The 24,891-nt window shown below is 30.2% G+C and overlaps 1 protein-coding gene across 4 annotated transcripts in view; it reads left to right on the top strand.

Annotated features, from left to right (window-relative positions):
• Positions 1 to 24,891, top strand: part of LOC124362960 (sex determination protein fruitless-like) — a 144,912-nt gene that overhangs the window by 102,989 nt on the left and 17,032 nt on the right. Inside the window, exon 5 of one of the 4 annotated variants that reach the window (XM_046817869.1) lies at positions 13,487 to 14,076. The exons of 2 other annotated variants lie outside the window; for them this stretch is intronic. In XM_046817869.1, the coding sequence (XP_046673825.1) occupies positions 13,487 to 13,767 (281 nt within the window). In that variant the 3' untranslated portion in view covers positions 13,768 to 14,076. Of the gene's footprint in view, positions 1 to 5,856; positions 6,606 to 13,486; positions 14,077 to 24,891 lie in introns of those variants that run through there. One more of the 4 variants, XM_046817870.1, reaches the window with a different exon arrangement.

The raw sequence follows: 24,891 nt of genomic DNA, 5'->3' as shown, positions 1-24,891 counted from the left end.
GTGTGAATTAACAAATACAAAGCAAATGAATCAGTGATAGAAAGTATTGAAGACAAAAAATTGACTACACTGCCTTGTATCTAGACTTCTCAAAGCTTTAGGCTGTCCCAGCTATGACATCATTCTGACTAACTAGAATCAGTTGGGATCAAAGAATAGAAAGTGAATGGTATGAGAGCCATTTACATACTGTACACAACTACCATACTGTTAGTTAAGCTTCATCATTCGTCAAATTTCTTCATGAAAGTAATCAGATATTCAGTTCTTTCAAAATTCTATATACAGCCTAGATTTTCACCAATGATCTAACTCAACACAGAAAACTTGTGCTTACCTCTCACGTGTGCTAGCTGATGAGACTGTTTCTGAATCAATACTTCCTAGATAGCCTTGCTGTTTTCTCCTATATCGCTCACATAGTTATTCAGTACTGCTGTGGACATGATCTTATAATAGTAAATCCATCAGATACTGACCAGATTGCTTTCGAACTTAAGGAGAGCATTCAAGAAGTTCCAACCATTTCTGGTATCAGTAAAAAACCACATTTGTAGGAAATGCAATAGATTCAGACATGAATTGGATTAATAACTAAACAATCTCAGCAATAAATTCAACATTTACTGTAATAAAGGAAATAATTTCTGTTAGTAACCGAAACCTTACTACTTAGAAATTATGCTTTACAACCAGACTACCTGCAATCTGCAAGTCTGTAAATCCGTTATATTTAAAACTATTTACAATTTCAAAAATTGTACATAAATATATTCTTATTCATAAAAATATCAGTCAAAATGTAGCTCTAATGTTTCAAATTTCAAATTTTGAGTAATAATAATGACAACAATGCTGCATTTTTTTCTTTTTAAGACACAATTAGCACTTATAAATGTTATTAAAACAGAAGTAATACATTCTTATCTAAATATATAGGAATCATAAAGACAAAACATAAATTAACTACTGGTTTATTTCAAATAAATGAAATTATTTTCAATTTTATATAAATTTATTGACGACAATCATGTAATCTTTAAAACCCGATTCTCTATAAATGTAAATTTGTGAAAAATAGTTCAAGAATTTTAGTTTTGCTGTAGTAATATGTGAAATATTTATAGTTGTTTTTGTGAATTAACAAATTCGTAAACAAACTGAGTACAGTTAAACTGTACTGAGTACATTTTTCATTAAGTCACCAACACTTGTGATTAAGTTATTTCATTGTATTGTTTGATAAGACTTCTTTACATTATGTCAGATTCATTAACACTGCATTATATCAGTTTATTCACTACTGAGAAACTATTAAGGAAAAAATAAATTAAATAATAATAACTGTACAAAATTAAATCTATTAACAATACATTCAGTCTAGTTGTTAAGTTTCTGGAGTGTAACTTCGAATAAAGTAGTAACACACAATAAATATTTTATGATCATTGAAATTTATTCCATGTTAAATTAAATTACAATTCTTACTGCATCACTTACAAATTTAAGGTTTAGTATCAGTATTAAATCATTAAGAGAGTTTTTAAATAAGTACTGTACATACAATTATTTATTGTTAAATTAACTTGAAAAGCCATTATATTAATATCCACTACATTGTCACTATGCCACTGTATTATATTCAAAAATATTTTAAATTAAATATGAATGAGGAATGAGACAGTGTAATAGTGGAATGCCCTAAAACTTTTGACAAACATATCTATAACACAAGAAATGAAAATAATCTATAAATAATTAAACATAATAAAGAATTATATTTTTTAAAGCCTACTTATATAGGAATACAGTTTTTAATCACCTCCCAATAATGATAAGAAATGAAATAAATTTGACGAAGTTCAAAAAAATCTTTAAAAGGCTTTCTTGTTGAGGCTGCCTTGTACAGTTTTAATGAATACTGCTAAAAAACAAACTCATAATTATGTACTTCCTTTTTTTGGTAGTTTTAAGTAAATATTTACACCATTCATGTACACAGTTGTACATTTTACGAGTAAATAATTTTTGGAATTGAATTGAAGTAAATTAGGATGTTGATAACATTTATAAATACACCACAATCTATATCTGCAGTTGTTACTATCATATATCCATTTATATAAATATGAAAGCTGATGAATCGTTTCTATGGGATGCATTTTGTTTTTTCTGTGATATTTTTGCACTTGCTGTTTCTTTATATTTTTAATATTAATGTTTAACCCCCATGTCTAACATATTTCGTGATACTGCAGATTATATCACCATTTGCTGAAATGCTTCTCATTCAGATTTTCATTCATGCAAGTATCCTGTTCTAATCAAACAGTATAAAATGGCATTTTTAGAGAGAAGGTTATTCTTAATTTCGTACTTGCTGTTTTCTGATGGCGAAACTTAGAGGTTTTGAAGGTTGGATGAAAACATTAGGACACTTTGAGTTAGAGTTGTTATCCAACTTGTCACCAGCTTAATCTGGTTTCTGCCTTATGTTACTTGGAAATACGGTACATCTGCAACTCCAATGGTTTTAGTCAGTTATGTGCTGTGCTCTTAGTCTCAGTTGACATTATAAGATTCTTAGCTGTTAGATAGCAGCTTAAATCTTATTGCTCAAATTAAAAATTTCTATGAAATTTGTGACAGTATACAAGTATCTGTGAATGAAGTGTAGAGAATTAATATGACTTTAAAAAATATAATATTTCTTTTTTAATTTAAAATGCTCACAATTTTGACAATTATCAAGTTATGAAGATTTTCTGTTATTTATAACATGTTTACAAGTTCATAACAACTACTTAGTCAATATTTATTTGTGTCCTGTACATGTAGGTGGGTCTTGTGAACAAATCTAATTCCTGTGTTAATAGTTTATTGCAGAATAATTTCCTCACAAATGATTTGTTTAACCAACACCATTGTTTGGTTGATTTTTCTAATGCAAACTAATGTTTGCTTTACAAAATTGGGCTTTTCTCGTGAGTTAAAAATATTATAAGAAATTACTGTTTTAATTTCATTGTTTCTCAATTACATCCAAACAACCTTTCTTGAATTAAACCTTGAACAGTGTATCATTCATGAACTTTCAGAAATTAAACTAAGCCTGTTCTTGGATGTAATATTTTACTACTTTACTATAGCTGCCTGTCTTGTAGAAGGTGATGTTTTTTCTTCTGTTCTCCTGTGTTGTGTGAGCTTGTCGACTGTGTGTTGTAGTGTTGGCTGTCTGTAGATGAGCACAGCATGAGCGTTATTGTGGGTTTCGGTCATCATTTGTACTCCAGGCGTGTGCTTAATGATATTTTGTCATTTCAATATATCAATTTTCCTTCAGAAAAGACTAGTTATTTCAATTTCACTATGGAGTTATGTTTTGGAATATATGCAGTTAAAATCTAAAATATCCCTTTACAATGACCATTTTTATTCCATTTATATTTTTTCTATATAAATCCAGATTAAAGTTAGGAATGGGTTGTTTCACTTGTTCCAATTTCTGCTTCAAAACATAAAATTATCAGCCTACACCAAGGTACACAAATTGCCAGGACTCAATGTTGTAACATTATTAATTCTGGATTTAAATCGTTCTACTAGTGTTCCTGTTTTCCTTAGTATGTCATCATTAACAGAAAGTGCAAGTGATTGAAATAGTGTTAGAATATTGCGTACAGCTTCTTTCATTAAATACTAGAGATTGTATATCGCTGATTCCACTCTATAATACAATTTTGAAAGATATAGGTTGAGCAGATCCAATGATTTTAATTTTACTTTTAAATATAATAAACTGTTGTGCAGATGTAATTTTATGCAATTTTCAATTGTTGCAATGGAGAAAATATTATCAAAATCAGTATAAAAGTATTTCAGGTCAAAAATATTATTTTGTGAGTAAAAATTATAATTTAATACAAATTAAACGATCTTAGAAATTAAGTAATGTATTAAAATAAAAAGATTAACTAAAACCTTCTAAGGTCAAATATGTTTCATGTACTAAATTAATCTAACATATCTAAAATTTAATAAAAATAACAGACCATACATCTCAATAATGGTTTCAATTGCATTTTACCCCATATTAAAAAAGGTCTTTCATAACCTTGGAACAAGAAAAGTTCGGATTAGGAAAGGACATATTGTGTAGTGTTTCAATTTTTGCTGTTTTGTTATGCACATGTGGATATTAAAGTGATATTTTAAATATTGAATTTTTAATATTTAAACTGATATTTTAAATTGCTTGGATGTGATGTGATTGCAAATGAATAATATTTTATATTGGTTAAACATTTGGGTTTGGGTTCAAAAATCTGTAATGTATATAAAGATTTATTTGTGCCTTTAATATGCTCACATGCAAAATCTTCTCGAATTGTTTTACTTAATTACTGTCAATGTTTTCACAAAAATATAAACACTCCTTTTTTCAAAAACTATTTTTTACTTTATAAAGATTTCAAAATTAATATTATCACTTCTTTATGTTTTGACTGTCATAATACATTCTGTTATTCTACCTATAAAAGAGACAATAATAATTAATATCAGTGTATTGTTGCTGTCAGTAAGTGAAATCATTAAAGTCCAAGTGAAGCCAACAACTGAAACTGACAGTGATGTGTATAGAAGATTAAACACATCCAATTAAAAATCTAGTCTTTTTATTATGACAATGCCATTAGCATCACATCTTTGTAGTATAAAAGTATGTTTACTCTCTATTAAGAGGAACCGAGCACAAAATTTGTGAGATCTGAGCAGTGTTTTTCTGAATGATAAAATAACGTTCTATTATAAGAAAATATATAATGCCACTCATGGAAGGCCATGAAATGTTATTTGTTTATTGATTGCAAGAAACTTGAAACCCATCTTTAAATTGGTATTCACCCTCAGTGAAATAGAATTAAACAACGTGTTAAGGCATATTTGAACAAGGGACGCTCTTGAACATCAAGTAAATTATTCAGTTATAAATCCTAAATTCTTTTTTTTTTACCACCCAAATCATTTACCCCACTGTAAAAGATCCAGATTATGAATTTATCCCAAAAATCTAGTATTGAATTTCATTATGATTGTACTCTCATTACAAATTTTAATGACAAATCGTATTTTGTAATTTTGTAACAATCTTACATTTTTCACAATATTATTACTCTTTACAAACTATTTAAATTTTATGCCCATGTGGCCGATAATTGCTCTAGACAATGATTAGTCATTGCATGAAAAAGTAATATAAATAATAGTAAACCACTAAAAGAACCAAAAAATGTTTTTTCACATTTAATCAATATATAATCGAGTAGTCAGAAGTTGCTTCCAGGTAATAGTTGAGTACATAAAGGAATTAATCTCTATTAAATAAACATAATACTCACATATAGCAAAAAATCACTTTCCACGGGTCAATAGCTTTGTTTATTTTGGCAAAATTGATATGTTGATAGTAGAACATGGAACATTCCAAATCTATTTTATACAGTAAGAAATTATATTATGGACAGTTGTACCATTTAAATATTCTTTTAACATGATTTGTTATTTAAACCAAAATTTTAAACTTCTAAAAAAAATCAATGTTAATATTAAATCAATATTCTTAATGCATTAAAGAAAATTGATATAAATAATGATATTTATCAATTAAAACAAGTAACAACCACAATAAATTTATATTATTATATTCAGTACATACTTCCTTTGTAATAGAGAACAATAGAAAAAAGAGTTACTTCCATACTGGTTTTTCTTTGGAAAAGGTTTAGTGACGCCTGGAGCCAATTGATGACCCAAGCCGGTTTGGGGCTGGGTCAGTAACCGAAAGTGTCTGTGCAGGGCAGTTGGTGGCAGAGGCTGATGTGATGTCTGCTATATTCGACAGCCTACCGCAGGGGCTCGCGCGGTGTAAGATATGTGGCCGCGTGGTCATGGACCTCCACAAGCACTACCGTCTCCACAACGCTCAGACCCATCATTGCCCCTACTGTCCCGTCGTACTCACGAGGGCAGATAACCTCAAGCGTCACATTCGCATCCGACACAAGGACATCGTCAACTCACCCAAGCCTGAGTCCTCATCCACTGACGTGGAAATGTTCTACTCATAGGTGCAAGTCTGAACAAGACCTTATACTGCAGTATGATGCCTAACAGTGCATCCTAATTCAGTGATAGACTGATTTTCAACATTATCTGGAGAACATTGATGAGTAAAACTGATCTAATCCGTAATTTTGGGAAAGAGTTGATTTGGAAGACTGACCCTGTATGGGATTTTAGTGGTTTTGAAGAGATTCATGAGCAAAGCATGAAAATCTGACTAATTTATATCTACTATTGACGTATGCCTAGTTATACCAGTAACAACAATACTAGAAACATTCCAAGTAGCATTCATTATGAGATGAGTCTGAGTTCTACTGAAAAATAAAAATAAATCAGTATTTCCAGTAATAAAGGAGCTTTGAAGGATTGCGCCTTTAAGTTGTTGGGCTCTCCAGTTATTGAAACAAATTTTACAGTCATTTAATGAAAACCTTTGGCTGTATTAAACGCTACTAGTTACAGTGTATTTCCACTCAATAATCCCAATATTTGGATTTATATAATAATGGCTGAAAACAATTTTTTTTTTAATTTGTTGTTTTTGTAGTCTTGTTTTCCACACAAAAGACTAGTGAAATATATTAGTAATATTTGATAATTTCAATCTTGTCATAGTTAATATTTTTAACAAAAATTTCTCAATTGAGACATATATTATTCTGACAAAAATGTGAACAGATGGCTTTAAGTTTTATGTTAGAGACATTATTAATTCTAACATTCTTTGAAATGCACTTTCTGATATCTTTGGGGAAAATACAGCAGTGTTTGGTAAATAAATTAGTGAAATGCATTAATGAAAATTAATTGTATCTAAATAATATTAAACCACAGTATTTATAATATTTTTTTTGTTTCCACTTCAATGTAACACGTTATTGAATGGCTCAATTTGATCATATTTTTGACATATTTTCCAATTTTTATTTTTAAATTACTCATTTAAGCAATATATTGCATACAATTTAATAACAGAGTTATTATACTGTTGGACAATAACATTAAAACAGTATAAAGCAACATTTTGATTGAATCATGAATGCACCCTTGTTAAGTACCATTAAATCTAGTCAGAAGATTTATAACTAATCATGAGCTAAGTCTTAAAAAATATTTTCATTATGAGTCAAATTACATATCGTAAACTAATTTTATTTTAATTTACCATTAATCTAAATCAAGTTATAATTATGTCTTTATTAACTACCCTCTATGCATTCTATAAATATTTTGTCATTATATTAAATTAACTCATAGTTATACGGGATCTAACAAAAGTCTCTGTACAAACTTTAGAATTTGGATTCTTTTAGATATTTTAATTTAAATTTTTTTAATGGCCGCCATTTTGAAATTTAATGTTTAAATTGAACAAACTTTTTTGATTGACTTGATCCAATGTTATTAACAGAAAGAATATACTGAAATTTGCTTAAAGTTAGTTCATTAGTTTTAAAAATATGATTTTTTTAATAAAAATCAAATAAACAGATAGGCGGAAAATTGAAATTTATAGACCATTCGCTGCATTTGATTTTTGCTTCATTTAACTCAAGGAAAAATGTCTGAAAGTTTGTGTAGTTTGTTATACCATAACGTGTTATTCCAAATAGATATTATTGAGGATAGCTGAGGCAAGTACTCGTATACCTTGGCTTCGTTTTTAACGCAAATACACTGAGGCAAGATGAACTATCCCTTTATAGGGGATCTCTTGTTACTATAAAAGTTTCGTTTTCTAGAAGTTGATGGATTTTTCTATATATTTCTCCATTAATTTGTTCTCTAAGACACTCCTTCCATTTTAATGTGAATTTGAAATTAGAAGAAACTACTCAGTCATACATACTTATTTACAATGTGTTTGTGGTGTAATATGGACACTACCAATTGTATTACCTATGTGAAGATAAGTAATGGACAATGGGTAGTGATATAACTGAAAGTATTTTTTTCCATTCTTTCTTATTGCTGTATTTAAAGATGTTATCAACATATACTGAAATTATGTAAATTATACTAGTTTAAATTTTATTTTAACTTTTCTCTGTGTAATACTGTAATCAGAATATTTTATTGTTGGTGATTTTAAATTTTATTGTAGAAAATGACATTTGAATTAAAACTGTTAACATATATGTAGTCTCTATTTTCTTATTTGAAACTGTAATATAAATAAATATTTGAACTGCCAGTATTTTAGAAAACAAATCCCTTTATACATTATGTTCAGTATCATTATTTACAAATTCTGTTTAATTATTGTAGTGGTTTGATATTAAAAGACACAGATTTTTAGTTATTTTTCCCAATAACAATTTTGTTTCAAGAATTGTTTTATTTGTCTCCATAGAGTCCAGATTACTGAGTTTGGAAGAGTAAAGTCTATTCCTTGTGAGATAATAGTACTGAACAATAGTTTGTTTAACAATTATTTCATAATGCAATTCACGTGTACAATGGTTTCATTTGAAATGATAAACGAGATTTCAGAATTTGTCATTTGTATGTTACAAAAATAGAACACAATGTTTTGAGAACTAGAATCTCTATTCTTCTTCTTGATCATGTAAAAAATTATAAACAAATCAATGTATGGTAATGGACTTAGAAAAGTTAAACAATTTGACAACAGAAACAAGGTGTACGTCAAATAAAAAATAAACGTCTGAAAGTTCAATACTGTCAGGAAAACACACACTATACTTGCATAATGCATGATACACACACCTTCTCTGGTTCGGATCATATGCATCCAAATCCCTTTTAGTTTTTCCAATATTATGGATATTTACTAAGAAAACTGCCAAATGTTTTGAGAAATAGCATGTGAATGTGTAAAATACTTGTAAAATATGGTATCATTCAAAACTGTGCTACCAGAATTCACCAAACATGTTTCAAATTTTAACATAATTAATTCTTACAGAATAAATATTATAATTATTATGTTGATCTAATTCATAAACCTGTATTGTGGGTTACACATTTTATATATTCTTGTAAGGAACATAAAACATTGTATACATATATAAATTTTATGTATTCCTCCAGGCAAGTAAAAATTGGTAACTGCCAATATAGTTTATTTTTTTAATGTTTCTTAAAATTTTCATTTTAAATACATTTATTGTTTATCACCTTACTCTACTTCTCTAAAAATCAATAATGTCCTGTTTTGTATTTGTATGTAAATGAGATTTTGTAAGTAGTAATTTATTTTTATTATTCTATGGTCGCTTTTGTAGTATTAAACCATAATAAAGTATATTTACATTATTGTGTTTTTAATTTCATTCCAATAAAATGTCTTGAATTATCTGAAATGAGTGATAATTCAACTTCATGTTTTAAAAACTATTTCATATAGTGATGCTATTAATCCCTTTCATAGCTCTGGTTGAAAACTATGTATATACATAGTATATTTCAATTCAATTTTACAGTTATCAAAAGGTAATTTGCTAACAACTAAATAAATAACACATGTAGGTTAACACCATACTATTTTTTCCTGTTTGATCTTCCTACAAATCAACTTCTATTTCATTTTTCCAAAATTTCTATAGCTTAATTTTACATGTGTCAAGTTTTAAACTCTATTTTAAACTACTCTTACATTGTGCAAGAATAGAAATGAATAGTATTAAATAAATATTCATAAAACATTTTTGTACAGAGTTTCAAGTATAATCTATACCATGTAACTGTAAAAAAAGCTTTATAACTGTATTGAAATTATTTTCTTTTTTTTACAAAATTTTGTAGTGAATTTGCACATTTAATCCATCCAATCATACATTGCTTTGTTCTAAAAAATGTTAAGTTTTAAACAGGCAAAGTCTAGATTATTGAAGTGTCTGTGAATAACACTCAACCCATTTCATAGCAAAATGCCTAGAAATAATGATTCATTGAACAAAGTAAAAGTAAACTGTCTGTCCATTACATGCACAAATAAATGGCCATCGTGTCATAATGGTTGTTTATGTTTTTTTATTATTGGTGATTTTATTTATTGTGGTGAGTGTTATTGTGCCACTTACAATGTGTTTTTCATTTATCTATAACGGAATGCTAAACTAAACTAATGACATAACATGAGGAGGCTTCACTTCCCTGCAACACGGGGTACAGCTGAATTAAGATTCTCTGTAGATTGCGTATGCTCAAACATCCCAGAGGTAAAGGTCACTGCAACCATTTTATATACAAACTGGCTTATCAGGTCTTGCAGCAAAATATTTGCATCCTCGACACTAACCAAGAAACTGATACAACATTAAACCTTTGGCAACAAATATAAAACAACAAAAAACTTAAAGTTCTATTCTCTTCAAGAATTGGAATGCTATCAAGATTGCTGAAGATGCAGAAACAGCATATAATAAATTCTAAAACATTCTTTGCACTGTGTTAAATATTTCCTGTCTGCAAAGAAAACACAAGAACAAAAGTTGTAGCAAACCAGCCCACCTCTAGACTTGGAATCTGCTGAAATTAAAGCCTCCTGCCTAAGAGCCCTTAATTTCTATGAAATAACAGGAGATATTCAAGACAAAGAAATTATGACAAACAGAAAGAGGATGTATAACCTAAGAACACTGCATCAACAACCAAACTCAAAATATATAGAAGAATCTGACAAGACAAAGAAGCTATGGAGTTTCATCAGCAAGAGATGTGAGAAACAAAACAATCAAGTGTGTCCTAAGCTTGTTATCAACACCATTGTACATTATCCTACATATGTAGCTGAAACCCTTAACACTTACTTTATTCAGATGTCTGATATTACAATTCAGCACCAAGTAAATATTCTGACACTTGACAGGACAGAGGAAATTCACAACTTGTCACAGGCATTTTGTATGACACCTACTTCATGGGCAAAGGTGAATCAAACAATTCAAAGCTTTAAAAAAATAAGTTGTTTAGTGGCAAATATAAATTCTTATCAAGTATTTTGAAGTACTGCACAAAAAAACTAGTCTAACCTGGTACGCCTTGAGTATAGGAATATTAGTCTTTAAATGAAACACTGGTTAAGACTGGAAATTGTATAATGTGATAATACAACTGCAATTAAAACGATTATAAGTGGACTCTATTGACATGAGTCATGAGGTCCAGCCCTTCACAACCCCAAGGCGATCCTACCATAAACTTGGGCTGCCATGCTTTAGTTCATGGAAGGCTTATTCTTGTCTGGAAGTTGTTGCTTCCCACACTCAAAAAAGTAACAACTACTACCTCCAAGCGACTCTGTCATAATATTAAAGATGTTACCCATAATATTTAAGGCTGCATCAATTCTCCTCTCTAACAATAAAATAATGTCTACATGCGCGTACATTAAGATAATAATTTAATTACAATATATTTCTATGCAACATAAATGAACTATAATTGATAAACAAATACAATGAAAAGGACCAAAGACATGGAATTAACACAACCTTTTGTATTAATCATTAATAAATCTTTTGCTGAAGGCAACTTTCTCTTAAAGCTTCAAAAGGCTTAAAGTGTCCAAAGGTCTACACAAAACATAAGAAAGTAAAAAAGATCAGATCCTCCGAACTACAGACCCATCTTGCTAATAAAAATTCACAAAAATTATAGAGAAACTTGTGTCGAAGAGACTAATGGCCTACCTTAAACAACACAACTTAATTCCAATCAACATAGACTCCAAAAGGGAAAATCAATTACATCAGCAATTACTAGTCTAGTAGAAGCAGTAATTGATGGCATAGATGATGAAAAGTATGTAACAGCCTGATTTCTTATTTACAGCAAGGCTTTTAACAGCCTGGGACATGAAAATCTCAAATAACCTGACAAATTTTGGAGTAAAAGGCATAGAGACCAAGTAGTTCTCAAGCTAGCTCCTAGGAAGATCAAAAGGTGGAGGTAGAGCACACTAAATCTGGCATCACCAGATCATTCATTTCGGCTCCAAAGCCAGTAAGAAGAGGTTTTAAGTTTACATTGGTTTAATTTAAACGATTTCCTTAATTTTCTACAATGTTTTGTAAGCTAAAGTTATGAGGATAACCATTCTTTATTTGCTTCTTTCATCTCATCATCTGTGGTGAAGCAAATAAATTTGTTTAGGTAACAGAACATTAATCAGCAACAATACTGGACTGCATGGTCCGACCGACTAGACTGCAGGTGGGTGGACTGCTGGTTGTTTTATGTATTTGGTCATTCTGTATCCATTGGAAATCTTAGGCCATTTTTTCAAAATTTATTAATAGGACTCTTGTACAAAAAACCTCCAACAATAACGGTTGCCATAACTTTGCGTTTTGAGATTGCTTGTGTGACCTTAACTTAGGTTGGTGATGTTGCGTGGCACCATTCTATTGACTGAAGTTTAAATTCTGTAGTTATGTGGGAAATTCATGAGTCGTTCTCTGTAACAATGTTCTCTAAAAGTTGGCCACCTTCCTTTTAGTACTGGTTAAAATATCAAAAGCCCAAGCCATTCTTTTCATTGGTGTTCCTCAGTAAGCAGTCAGAATGGTTTAAATGATTGAATGAGACAAATTGTTTAAATGATGGTAAAATTCCAAATCCTCAGAGACAATTTCATGTGAAGTTGATCTATTTATCTTCATAAATTCCAATAAAATTTTAAAGTTGAAGTTGTGAACCACCACTCTTCATGAATCTGGTCGATGACATTGAAAAAATTTCAATGATTACTAATAGTCAGTGTGAGTGGCGATCATTACTAATATTTTTTCATGTTCTTGAAACATGTATCTGTTAGTATTTGTATAACATTCATTTAGCTATAGCGATTCGAACTCTGACCTTACTTTCTGAATAACCTTCATCTGTAATATATTTAAATAGGCTTTAAAATAAATAAACTTTTGTTTGAATATGAAAAGTTTTCTGAATAACAAATTATATGAAACTGATATAAATGGAAGGTGCATTAATTTACTTAAAACTTTGTTAACATCCTTGATTTAAAAATTGAATAAAATACTTTGTGAAGAAGAAAAATCATACAATTACAATAAGAACATTTATACCATGATCAGCGATACTAAACCGTGATCGTCATCCAGGAATATCCTTCACGTCAGACTTTTTTTATCTTGACAGTTGGTAACGCTGTTATTGTACAAAGCATTGCCATTGCACCACAAACATAGTGTTAAATAAGAAAGTGTCATAATTTCAAACCTTCACCTGCTTGGATCTTGTAACACTCGGCAGTAGTGGTAGCTATATTATCGTCGTTAGAGAGCAAGTGTGACTGCACTATGACACTAGAGATAAAGGTAGCAGTAGGACAGATGTGACATTGGTGAGTGACTGTTTTCTCTCTGTTTAGGGCCGAGGGGAAGTCAAGTGCTGGACTCTAAACCACCGCTCGAACAAATATCGTATTTCGATCAACAAGTCAAAGCCAAGAATGATGTGGCACATTTTATGTACTTTGAGAAGCTGGCCAGAGGCGCAGCACAATGTAAACTCTGCGGCCGCATAGTGGGCCACATGAAAAACCATTTCTTGACACATAACCCAGAATCTCACCAATGTCCCGTTTGTTTCTGCACCTTGGCACGACGGAGTACACTGCTCAGACACTTGCGACAGAAACACAACTTGTAGCGTTCGAACCTGTAGGTAAAATGACTTTTCTAAAATGATACTTTTTTTTACATCTCATACTTATTGTACTGAGGGTACATCTGTACTTGTGCTTCTGTGATCACTAAATTATGCAACAAATCAGGCAATATATATTGCATTGTAATATTGAAGTAGGCTTTTATATTTTTTATTGTTGTTACATAACTGGTTGTATTTTAATGAGCTCTCTTTTATATCACCTATATAGTTCAATAGATCTTTGTGATTATGATATGTTTGTTTTGTATTAGAACGAAAGATGTTTATTAAAAGTGAGTGCAATTGCTTTTCAATGGGAATATATTTAAAAAATTGATCACAGCCTTTTACAGTACAATTTCTTAAGGCAGAAAAACTACTTTTTATTATTCCATGAGTATGAATTTGAAATAGAATTCTCGGACATATTTTAATCTGGTCCATATATAAAGAATTATGAATATGAACTTGTTACATGAAAGATGTTTTTAGATATGAAGGAGGGACATAAATATATTTTATTTATAAAAATATTTAATTTTCTTTTCTCATAAATTAATAAAGTCGTGTACTCTGAACCTATAGCTGTTGTATAAAAATTGTACAAATCTTACATATTTCTTCAGCAGTTTTTATTTGGGCCTAATTAAAAGTTTTTCTATATTTCCCACTTTAAATCCCTGTAAATTTTACAATATACAAAAAGGCGAAGTTAGGGCCTCATGGCCTTTCTAACACTTAACCATACCATATGGAGGAGTGACCTAAAGAATTGTTCTGTCTTTAGGGAGGTTACCTTATCATTTCAAATGAAAAAATATTTTCTGACCAAAAATCAATTGCACCACCTTGTGTTTTCTGTATAATACATACTTTAATAATGGCAAAAATAAAGGTTTGTTATTATAAAAAATACTTGTTTTTATTTATAATAGTGTTATATTTAAAATTTATATTATACTTTATTCTATTATTTAAGCACTCAAGTAAATCTTGCAGACATGTTTAAATTACAATTATATGAATCTAGTCAGTTGTTTAAAATATGTCATTATCAAATTTAATGTATAAACATATTTGGTGATTTTTATATTATTTTTGTTTCAGTTTATTATAAAATTATTTTCAATGTTATCTTGTTTCTTTAATTTTCATCCCAACACTTATAGTGTGTATGTCAACACTTGGCTCTGTGTTGCTCGGTAGTCAAACTTGTGTTAAACCTGTGACAAAAGAATAATGTATAATGATGATGCCCTATCAGCACTTGATCAATAGACTAAAGCCAGATTGACCATCATCAAATATACATATTGTGATTTAATTAAGTTTGGCTGATAAATCAAATACTGTATTATGTATGAGTTAAGAGTCATAAAAATCCATATCATTATAATGTATGTTAACAGTATGAAATTACATGGTATAATACTTACAATTTTTTTATCTTTACAAATGTATATTTATTTTAATTTCATATATTTTTTAGAGTTAAAGAATTAATATTCCTATAGTTACAACTAATTTTTGGCTTAAGAATAAAATTAAATATATGCTTAGATTATCAAGAAAAACAACTTTTTGTAAGACACATTTGTGGTACTCTTTACTATTACTTGGACTTTGTCTTGCTTTAAGGTTAGGCTACAGGATGATATAACATAATGGGGGAGAGATACTTTTGCAGATGTAATGAACAAGATTAGAACTTTTCAAAATTATATCTTCTCAGTAATCATTTGTACATGTAATAATTAGGTTTTATGTTTATGTAGAAAATTTCTTTGGTACTACTTAACCCTTTGGGTGCCAAGGGCCGATATTATCTGCTCACTATATTTAACCAAAGCGTGCCGAGAGCCGATATTTTCGGCCCTTCACGTTTAACCGAAGTGTGCCGAGAGCCGATGTTTTCGGCCCATTACGTTTAACCGAAGTGTGCCGCGGGCCGATATTTTCAGCTTTGCGATTATATTATTTTTTTAAATCATATAGTAAGCGAATCTTCATAACAGATACATCAAACGAAAGGGGAAGAGTTACTTAACAAATTGATATATAATTTGTTATAGTATAAGGTCCAGGACAGTATGTGTCAAGTGCACCCGGGGTTGCCACCTTGACTGTCTCCCCCGCCACGAGTGTAAATAGACTGAACGTTTATGTAACAATGTATATATTTTATATAGAGACATTTCTTTGCATAGTTTTTTATAGACTTAGTAACATTTTTCAATAGGCCTATGCTATAGACTATAGGCACTAAAAAATAGTGAGTGATTGAAGTTTGGACTTTTTCTGCCTTTCAATAACTGAGGGTGAGTAAAAGCAAATAATATAAAAAAATAGGCTATTTGTCATGATTTTATTTTTTGTGAACATGCATTAGGGTCCTAACCAATGTTTTTCAACCATCTCAATGCTAGTTTAATAAATATAGTTTTGTTTAGAAAAGTCCTTACAATAACATGCCCTTACATTACATTACATTGTCAATATTTTAGCATTTTAGTCGAAATGTAAAGTTTTATTAAAAAATCTTATAAAACTTTTATTTCTCAATATTTCTTTCTGAAATTTTCTATATTGGTTCATAATTATACATACTAATGTAAAATGTAACATATGTTTACATAAATAGTAAAATAATATAAGTTTTCTAATTTAAAAAAAAATTATTTTTATTTTTTTAGTTTACTTATTTATATTTTTGGATATTATCATAAAACTTTGTTATTACATAACAGTATATTTCATAACCTACAAAACAAAACAAAAATTGTCCCATTTATCAGTATTAGGATAGGAGTTATACAATTTTTAGTCTAACATAACAAAATAGCTGTTTTGTGCTTGGCACACTTGGCTGTTATAGGCCATTTACCACTGGCACTCAGGAAACACCCACAGCTCACATGCATGGCATTACTCAAAACGAATCTTGAAATTTGCTTGGCATCCAAAGGGTTAACCAATTTTAATAATATATGTATCGCTTCACTAGAAAGCATTCACTACAAAAATGTTCAAGAATTAAATTCTTCAATCAATTTATGATTTGGTAAAAATTTGTTTAAAAAAACCGTGTACTTTCAGAAAATTAGACCTGATTTTCTGCACAGATATTCTGGTAACAGAAGTGGACCATAACACAAAGTTTTGATCATGGCAAAATGTTACTACATTGGAAAAGACCAAAATGAACCAAATGAAATTCCATTCTAAACCGCAAAAGATACAGAAAAATTAATGTAAGCATTTAGAGCCATGGAGTGGTTGATATTTACTATTGATAGTTTGTGGTAACCATATGCACTGCTTACAAATTCAAGATAGCAGATGTTATAACATTGAAGTAAATTTTCAGACCTATCTTTTGGATAGGAGTTGTTGAATGAAATTTTTTCTACACAAAATATGGGGGAGTATAGTTGTTATATATTGTAGACAATTGGTGGATTGTCAAAATGGACCGATCAAGAGCGAAGCCTAAACAGGGATGAGAAATACAAAACAATTTCCTCTAGGAGTAACCCAAGATGAATCCTTGGAAATACTGGGTCTCACAGGCCCCATATTTGGAGCAAGTAGACCTCAAACAGTGGTATTCCCAGTCTATTCCCTAGGCCATAAACAGGGATGAGAAATACAAAACAAATTCTTCTAGGAGTAACCCAAGATGAACCCTTGGAAATACTGGATCTCACAGGCCCCATATTTGGAGCAGATAGACCTCAAACAGTGGTATTCCCAGTCTATTCCCTGGCCCATAAACAGGGATGAGAAATACAAAACAAATTCTTCTAGGAGTAACCCAAGATGAACCCTTGGAAATACTGGGTCTCACAGGTCCCATATTAGGAGCAGATAGATCTCAAACAATGGTATTCCCAGTCTATTCCCTGGGTCATGTTTGACTCATGATCATAGGTAGCACTGCAATAGTAAATTGAATTATTTGGGGGGAAGGAAAGTGCATTCGTTTGCTATACATTTCCATTGCTCAATAGATTAATTTTAACTAAATTTCACCACTTTCCCAATTTTTATGAGTAAATTGTACAATCTGGGACAAGTGTTATCATGGATTGGTCCACATTCAGAACAGTTAGTGGGTTTTGAAAATAGTCCATTCAAATGTGAAGTAACAGAAATTGCGACGGCAAAAAGATTCCTTCTGACACACTTATAGAGTGACTCAAATTGACATTAATTCGTGTGTGCAAATCGTCAAGTTTGTTATTATTCTTGATTGATTAATATGACGGACCATTTTCTAGAGACCGTATTTATTCAACCAGATAATGGCTTTATTGCAAGTTTAGCTCAAAAAGAAAGAGCTTGCTATTATTCTAATTATATTTTTTTTACTTTTCATTTATTTAATCAATGCATTTGTGTACATAAAGAGTTGTATGTTTTACCTTAGGGGAGTTAAATCCTAAACAATTACTATCCCAAAATAACAATAGTTTGATTAATTAATCAAACGTTCCAAAGTAATGTGTGATAGAAAAAGCCATACACAGAAAGAAAATAATCTGAACTATTAGTAATTACTTGTTAAGACACAGTTTATAGATATACCAATTGCTATTCAATATTAATTTAGTTCAAGTATAGGATTGACACAATCTCTTTGTTGGTGCCATTATATGTCTCATTGTACAGTGTCTGTCAGTAGGATTTACTTATGAGGGCTGTTGATTGTAGAAACTCTAGGATCCTTCTTTTCCTTAAAGTTAAATTGCATCGGAATGTAATAGAAAGCAAAAACCATTATTCATTGTATAGGATTTGTTTTAAATCAGTTGATAAATATGTAGTTTTGAGTAAATGGGCAATACTAGAGTAATTAAACTAATTCTTTTTACAAAAGAACATAACCTCAAACATTTTAAATTTGTTGTGTTAATTTTGGTAAGAAACTGGTCTAGAATCAGTTGTACTATTTAAAAGAAATTTTTTTATTTGCTAGTGTCAATAGCCTTAATGATTAAGATGGGCAACAATACTAGAAAATCTGAAACTATAAATACTTGTTATTTCCTAGAAGTCACAGAAAAAGAGTTAGTTCTTTGACTAGTCCCACACCTGATTAGATATGGTGTCAGATTATGATTCTCCTGACACACAAGTAATTGTATCTTAGTTATTAGTTGTACTGAGGTAAATAGTAGTAAGTTTGTAACGAGAGCTGTGAGTTCACATGTATACGTATCCAGCAACTGTGTGTGATTATGATAGGATGTAAGTGTTTGCCAACATAAATATAGTTGAATAGCTTTAGATTGTATCAATAGACAATATTTTTGTGATATTTGGTGTTTTGGATTGTTTATCTAAGTATTCTAGTTAACTTTGTGATTTTACTGAGTGACCCAATAGTCCCACCCATCCATCACCTTAATTTCAGAATGGTTTGAGAATTTTCACATCTTTGGCTATATACAATATTATCAACAGGAGTATAAAATTCTAAATTATCCATCTCTAAAAATGGAGATGGAGGCAACTGAAAGCTTTAAATAGGATAACGCAACAAATAATACCTCAAATTAAAGATTTCATTGAAAAAAAATTTTGTTTAGGGAAAGAAACCCAATTTCTAACTATTCTATCTGAAATGGGTAACATTCTATTATCAAAATATTTTACACCTCCCAAATATGGGGATTTGCAGGGGTAACTAAATCATAATTGTCAACAATAATTCCTTCGTCTGGCACCTTATTTTAAATGTCTTGATGAAAGAAGAATAATCTGAAAATTAGAGGTTTATAAATTGACTCTATGCAACATTGACCCCCATTGAGGTTAAATTTTGGTTGTGTTGAAACAGTTCCCTTTTTGGACAGAGTGATCAGAAATTGGTGTTCTTAGGGTCTTTATTTTGCCCCACCAAGATCCTTAATTTCAAAGTAATACTTGATGGGTTACACCATTTAAAGTTTTCTAGTTGCTCTCAACTCCACATTTCAGGGAGAGGAGGGTAATTTTTAAATCCACCAAGAATGTCCTCGGGTAATATTATTCATTATACATCCCTAAAGGAAATTTTAACATTCTCAACAATTCCAAAATTAAGGTGGGAGGGCGAGACTGTTAAAACAACTGACATACCGGTAACTTAAAACTAACTCACTTTTGTATTATTTATTTTTATTTTATAGGATAAAATGATAAGGTCAATTATTGATATGTTGTACAGTACATGGTATCCCAGGACTCTCTGGAGATTCTTTCTAGAACTGTTCCACACTGTGAAGAATGGTGGCTCTTGCCTATTTTTGTAGGTTTGTAGTTATTAGTAAAACACTCATAACTCATGAACATTTTAGAATAGATAATGAGTTACATGTTAAACATGTAATTTGTAATAGATAAGTATTTCATTCCCGCCTAACTTAAAGCAAACAAATTAAAATTATATTTTAACTGGTTTAAAATGTAAATAGTTGGCGGCTGGAGAGTTATGGAACACCTTGGTATAGAAACATTGGAGCACTTTTTTTTATTTTTAAGTGTTCCTCCTGTTTTGTTATATTGTTGTAATAGCTATTAAATGAGACATTTTTCAATAAAACAGTGTTTATTAACAGCCTTATCTGTACCCGATGTACTTGACTTGTTGGAGAATTTGGTATGTTTTTTTTTTAAACTTAATTCTTTCATGATCTGAATTGTGTCACATTCAAGAACAATCAAGTATTTTCTTATAACTAACTCATTTCTCATTAAAATTATGCATTAAGGGTGATGTTTTACATTGCTGATTGAATATGATTTGACTGAGCTTGGACTATCACAATATCTGCAACTGGTCTGCACTCTAATGTATCTGTTAACGTTATCTGAGAACGTTCTACGTTTCCAATTCTGTAGGACAGATTTGGAAATATTAATCCATAGTAAGCCATCAGTAAAACATCAGACGTACAAAGCTTTGATAAATTTCAAATGACAAAAATTCCAGATACCAATTTAGCAAACATTTTCAATGTGAACTTTCCAGTTTAATCCTTTATTTGTATTTCTAGAAATTTAGCAGAATCAGTTTCCTCCAGAACAATTTTATCCACCATTTCCGTTGGGGTTTCATAAGTATTCAACTCACGTATACAGAAGTTGATGTAATTTGTTTTTTCATGATTAGTTTTGAGCTTATTTATCAGAAAATGTTGAATGCAGGAATTGAGATGAATGAAGCTTTGAATATCCAAATAAGTCAGAGACTCAGCCCAGAAACCGACTCATGTCATCTGCGTATTGGATGATTTTCCCATATGAGGCTGAACGCATAGAAGTTATTCACATAAATCAAGAAAAGATAGATCCCTGTGGGACGCCAAAATTATAGTACCGTTTGATTCAATAGGATGGGGCTCCACCTAATTATGCTGTACAAGAACGAGAGTGTCACAATCGTTAAGTAGAACCTAGGGGAGCAATACAGTTACCACCTATATCACCCGATTTAAATTATCTAGATTTATTTTTTAAGCCTTATTTAAAACTAAGGGTTTATCTAACCAAAACTACCAGTAGTCAAGAGCTATCTCAGCGCATCACTGAAACATTCAAATACCTCCTGATGTGGCACAAAACATTATTACTGGTTCTTACAACAGGATGGGATACTGCCAAGAGACACTCGGGCAACATTTCAAACACTTATTTTAATTGTAAGTACCTAATTTCAGTACAGTATTTAATGTTATATAAGAATAACGCTTCCTTGAATAATTGAAGAGATACTTAGAAATTTTAAATAGCAATCTTATTTATTATACATTTTTGAGGTGTAGTTTTTGTGCATTGTTTTCTACTAATTAAGACCTTTAATTTGATGTAAAACTCAATCTCTGCTATTAAATGATTTTTTTTCTTACTGATAGTCAGGTTGTTCCCTGATGTGATAAAAAGAGTTGTTACTTTAAAAAATGAATGTTTATAAGTATTTACAGAGTGCTATTATTTTATCTATTCCTGTGTTAAATGCCTACGAACATAGCTCGTACCTTTTTTTGGGTGATTCTGATGAAAGGGAGAAGCTGCCTCTCGGGATCATAGGGCATCACATGCAAATCGCAGCCCTTAGCTCAAGGATTTTATCAGGAGAATATGTTCTAGAATTGTGTTTGGATGTATATACATCTTTACATATAAAAAACAGACTAGTGTCACGATGTTCGTTTACACGAATTCCCAAAAACCAATAAACCGATTTCAATTAAATTTGATAGATATATTGTTAAGTCCAAATTAAAAGATAGGATGGTTTTTATCTTGATTAATAAACGTCAATTTTCTTATTGTGAATTTAAGGTTTTAATTTTTTTAATATTTAAATAATCAAATGTTCTGTGTAAACATAGTTTTATGACAATATTATCATAATTATATTTAATTATTTTAACCACTATTTTCAACTTGTTTACATTTATAGTCCTGAAAATATAGAGTAAGCTTTATAGTACCACCACTTCTTATATCAAATTTTTCTGCAACCGCTGTTTAGCATAGGCTAAGAAAATTAAAAGTTTCAATAAAAATATACTTTTAAGTGTAAATTTTAGTAAATGTTAATTATGTAGTGTTTAGTCAGTGCTGTAATGGAGATATAAAAGGCAAAGTTACTATCTAACTTTTACTACTCGTATAACTTAAAGTCTGTAAAAACACATTGTAGTTATCTTTTGACAGAAGTAGATTTCCCTGTCCTGTGTATGTATATATATATATTTTCTTGATCAGGAAACAAAGTAAAATTAACCATAGAAGGAAAAATGCAAAGACCAGAGTAAATTACATTGGCCATAAATATACACTTTTTGACAGATTTTCTTGAACGTGATACTAAGGCAAACTCAACATTGGCATCTGAAATGTAATTCACTTGAACCAGAAGTGCTCATACACGTGCAAAGACTATGAAATTGTTTGCTTTGCTTTTACGTAAACTATCGACTGATGATAAGACATAATCAGGATAATTATACTTTTCAATATTGCCAACCATTTCATGTATATTATGAGTATGTATATGAAGATTGAAAGTGAAAGTTTGTAATATACAGGTATTCAATTCAACCAGGCCAAATTACGATCGAAAGAATACATCCACTTACGAGGCGCTATTAACGGAAATGTTGATGGAGAAATAAACCTAAACGGCATATGTAATGCATTTATTTTACCCTCAAGTTACATCGGTCATCCACAGCACATGCAGGAATATATACAAGATGTTCGTCATTACGGTCGTCCACATTTGTTCATTACATTTACACATGATCCAAAATGGGAGAAAATACAACCTCTGCTATTACCAGACCAACAATCAAAATATTGTTATTCATATTATTTACTTATTATTTATTTTACTTGAATAATATATTAAATATAATGCATCATTTTTACTCATTATTAATCATTAATCAAGAATCAAGATCTTTATTAGTCTTTAAACACAGTACACATATGCAATTGACTTCGTCAAAATACGTATTAGTAATAATTACAGTTTATTTTATACAACCACTCTAAAGTTTAAAATATTAACAAAATAAAAGATTTAACAAGGATAATAAATTAATAAATAATTAACAACAAGAACATTACAAATAACAATAACAAGAGAATAAAAACAACGAAAGAATGAAACGTGTCTAAAAACTTATATATCACTAGTATCACAGGCAAAGTATTCATTGACACAATAAAATGCTTTTTCTTTTAACCAGCTATTAATTACAGACTTAAACCTATCAGTACTAACTAACCAAGCTCCTTCTGGCAATTTATTAAAAAGTTTTATTTCCATATAAATGTGACTTTTCTTAGTTTTTTCTAGTCTAATTGGTGGTAAGTCAAGCTTATATAAGTTTCTTGTTTTATAATCGTGAGTATTTCCTCTGATTTGATATTCATTTAAATTTTCTTTAACTTTTATGAGACAATAAAAAATATATATACAAGGCAATGTCATAATGTGAAATTCTTTAAAAATTGGAAAACACGTCTCTCTGTCTGGTACTCCTTTAATTATTCTAAGAGCTTTCTTCTGCCATATAAAAGCTTTATTAGATACTCTACTGTTACCCCATAAATTGACACCATATATCAAATGTGTGTGAAAAAAAGCATAGTAAGATATAATGAGCATTTCATTACTAACACAGAACTTAAGCTTACGAAGTAAAAATACAACTCTAGCTAACTTTTTACAAACATTTTGTACATGGCAATCCCAATTTAACTTACTATCTAAATAAATACCAAGCAGTTTAACAGTTTTAAAATTTTCAAACGTATTATTCATTGTAAAACAAATTTTTTCAGTTTTATTTTCATTTACTACTAAAAAGTTAGCTTGAAACCACTTAGCAGCCATTTTTAACATTGCATCTTGTTCTAATAAAAGATTTTCAATAACATAATTACTATGTAAAAGTGTGGTGTCGTCAGCATAAAGGACAGATTTACATGGAACATTACGGGAAAAGTCATTGACAGCTATAGTAAAAAGAAATGGGCCAAGTATTGAGCCTTGAGGCACTCCATTTTTAATTTCATTAAAGTTAGACTTATCATCACCTTGAACAACCATCTGTTTCCTACAGCTAAGATATGATGATAAAAGATTCAGTTCAATTCCTGTAATACCATAACGAGTCAGTTTATCCAAGATCAAAGTATGTGAAATACAATTGAAAGCCTTGGACAAATCAATCAAGGTTGCAGACTGTACAGCTTTATTTTCAAAACTTAAGATTATGTCATTAACGACAGATTCAACTGCCATTACAGTGTTACAACCAGGCATGAAACCAAACTGTTCATTACACAAAAGATAATTAAGTGAGAAATAATCATATAGTTGCTCCTTAATACAATACTCGAAGATTTTACCAATGATGGGTACCAAAGATATGGGGCGGTAGCTAGATGGATCTAACTTGTCTCCCTTCTTATATATAGGAATTATTTTTACCAGCTTGAGAGAGCATTTGGAAAAACACCTTGTTCTAACATCTTATTATATAAATATACTAGAGGATCTATAATAACAAAAATGATTTTTTTAACCAAAAAATTAGAAAACCCATAAAAAATCTTCAC

The sequence above is a fragment of the Homalodisca vitripennis genome, chromosome 5, assembly GCF_021130785.1.
Source record: "Homalodisca vitripennis isolate AUS2020 chromosome 5, UT_GWSS_2.1, whole genome shotgun sequence".
Lineage (NCBI taxonomy): Eukaryota > Metazoa > Arthropoda > Insecta > Hemiptera > Cicadellidae > Homalodisca > Homalodisca vitripennis.
The sequence above is the reverse complement of the archived record's forward strand: the minus strand, read 5'-3'. Positions and strand labels throughout refer to the sequence as shown.